At 39.6% G+C, this 2905-nt stretch overlaps 1 protein-coding gene across 1 annotated transcript; it reads left to right on the plus strand.

Moving 5' to 3' along the window:
• The first annotated feature begins 1266 nt into the window (after positions 1–1266).
• On the plus strand, positions 1267–2834 carry LOC111462374 (uncharacterized protein At4g06744-like). The gene is made up of 2 exons (XM_023105909.1): positions 1267–2039; positions 2202–2834. The coding sequence occupies exons 1-2, from the start codon at positions 1301–1303 to the stop codon at positions 2762–2764; spliced, it is 1302 nt and encodes a 433-aa protein (XP_022961677.1). The 5' UTR covers positions 1267–1300; the 3' UTR covers positions 2765–2834.
• The last annotated feature ends 71 nt before the right edge of the window (positions 2835–2905 follow it).

The following is a 2905-nucleotide window of genomic DNA, read 5'->3' on the forward strand; positions in this document are numbered from 1 at the left end:
TTTTTTTTTTTTTTTTTTTTTTTTAAACGAAGAAAAGGGAAGTACGCGTTGAGACTTAGCTTTGGTGGAGGAGCCACAGTAAAGCAAATAAACCTTTAAAAAAAGGAATATAGGAAATAAAAGCTAGGAGTTGAGTTTTTCTTTTCAGTTTTCTATTTTTAAAAACGAAATCCACGCTTTATTTAAAAGTTAAAATTTAAAATAACAGAAAAACTAAAACGTGTTTCTGGATTAATTTTTATTTTATACTATCTTCCAAGTTAAAAGAGACGAACAATATATATTTAAAAATGAAAATTTCAATGAAATAACAATAATTAATTATATCAATTATTTTTTAGTTGCGTTCGTTATTTATTTATTAGTTAATTTAAATTAAATTTGACTAATTTCTATAGTGATGGAATATAAGTCATAGAAAGAGTAAGACATAAGATTTTTAAATGTAAAGATCACACATCTTTAGACGGGAGGATCAATAATTGAGGAAAGACCTTGGGAGTAGAGTTGAGCTTTTCCTTTATTCATATTATCCAAGAAACTTTTATCATCGTGAAATTGCAATGGATACCTTTCTTTTATATTAATATAATTCTAATAAATTTAAGGAGCCCATGTAGTAGGATGTCTCTCGTCATTTGCTCTAAAAAAGAAGAAAAAAAGAAGAGCCTCGATGAACATATAACTTACTAGAATGTGAGATCAACTTAGAAAGAAAAGCATGATGCATTTAATTGGATAGCAACTCACATCTCTTGTACTGTAAAGCCTAATTAGCTATTGGGTTCGTGATAAGTTATAATATAAACCCTCCCTTGTATACAAAAATAAATGAATAAATAAGAAAGTGAAAGTGAAAGTGGGTTGGTCGATGCAATGTTGGGGGGCCATAGCACTCGGCTGTCTTTTTATCCGCCCCAATACGGAGTAGGGTTAATGGAGCGTAAAGGAATTAAAAGGAAGAGCTGTTCAGGGTTTGGGAATAAAAGTCTTGCTGATCATGTGAGATCCTGACCCACCAATGTTTTTTGTTTTTTAAATTGGATTCTTTATAATAAAAGAAATGGGTTGATAGAAGAAAAGTATTTGTTAAAAAGTTGATAATGATTTCACGTTCCTCTCCATGCATTTTTATAATCATATTATTAGGAGGCTGCAACCAAAGCTCCAAAAGAAATTAAGAATTTCCACGTGGCGATATAATATTGGGAACATCCAAATTTTGTTCTGACTATAAAATGGTGTAGCCTCGGCTTCCCCTTTCACACAGCCCTCCTCTGTTTGTCTCGTTACAAAAAAAATGTGGCTAAAGATTTTTACCATCCTTGTTGTTTTACAGTCCTCGTTCCTCCTGCATGGGCTTGCCCAAACAGGACCTCCACGGCCGAACCCCACCATCACGCGGATCCGGCCAAGGCCGTCGCTGATCCCACCGGGCATCAACCTAATGCCTCGCCGCCCGAATAACGACCCGGGACCTCTAGCCAACCGGGACAGAATCCTGTTCATAACCCATGAGCTCAAAAGAAACATCACTTACGACCCATTAGGGTACACCAAAACGTGGGTGGGCGACAATTACTGCCTCTTCAAAGGGTTCTTCTGCGACGTGGTTCCTGACCTCAACATCACTGGCCTATCCTCCATCGACTTCAGTGGCGCTAGATTTGGTGGCCCTTTCTTGAACTTCTATCGCTTCATTCGTAACCTGCCCGACATTGCCATCTTCCATGCTAATTCCAACAACTTCACTGGCGTTATCAACCGCAATATTAACAAATTGCGGTTCCTGTATGAGCTCGATTTGAGCAACAACAAGTTCCTTGGTGGGTTCCCTGGATACGTCCTTGGAGCAAATAAATTGGCGTTTGTGGACTTCCGTTTCAATACTTATAATGGTTCGGTTCCGTATCGGTTGTTCAACATCGATACCGACGTCCTCTTCATCAACAACAATGGCTTCGCCGGGAGGATCCCGCAAGCCACCTTCGGCAACACGCCCGCTCTGTATATCACACTTGCTGGCAACAAGTTTACAGGTCCTCCTTTAATTTTTAATATGAAAATCATTTTCGGATTGGTCCATAAATGCAATCTAAATTAATTTAAGTCTTTAAATTTTAATTTTGTGCCACGTAGCCTAAGAAATTGAGGGAGAAATTACAGATTCTAATTTAATTGATTCCTATGGTTTTGAACAGGTCCAATCCCTCCAACCATCGGGCGAGCTTGGAGAACTCTTCGGGAGGTGCTGTTCTTAAGAAACAGGCTGTCGGGATGTCTGCCTTTCGAGATAGGATATCTGGTAAAAGCCACGGTGTTCGACGCCAATTCAAACATCTTGACAGGTCCAATCCCGCAGTCCTTGGGCTGCTTATTTAGCTTGGAGATTCTAAACTTAGCCAACAACCAGTTCTACGGAGCCATTCCAGAGTCCCTCTGCAGGCTTCCGGACGTCTACAACATCACTCTAAGCAACAACTACTTCACCCAAATCGGGCCACAGTGCCGAAAGTTAGTGACAGCGCAAAGACTCCACGTGCAAGGGAACTGCCTTCCGGGGTTCCGATTGCAAAAAACTGCAGCCCAATGCGCCACGTTCTTCTCGAAGCCGAGGAGCTGCCCTCGAGCCAACACCTTCAACTATGTCCCCTGTACACTTCCTACGGCGGCTAATAAGGCTGTGGTTACTTCTGTTGAGGATATGGTTCCTCCTTCACCCCGTTCGTATGCGGCGCTTGAAAGGCCTCACCCTCACCATTGATTAATTATTTTTCTTTGGTGCTCCAATAAAATTACGGTCACTAACACTCGGGCTTCTGTTTGATGTTTCATTTTCTTGTCCGCTGCCATGTTTTTTTTTTTTTTTTTTTTTTTTTTTTTTTTTTTTTTTTTTTTTTTTTTT

The sequence above is a fragment of the Cucurbita moschata genome, unplaced genomic scaffold (assembly GCF_002738365.1).
Source record: "Cucurbita moschata cultivar Rifu unplaced genomic scaffold, Cmos_1.0 Cmo_Scf00027, whole genome shotgun sequence".
NCBI classification, from domain to species: Eukaryota; Viridiplantae; Streptophyta; class Magnoliopsida; order Cucurbitales; family Cucurbitaceae; genus Cucurbita; species Cucurbita moschata.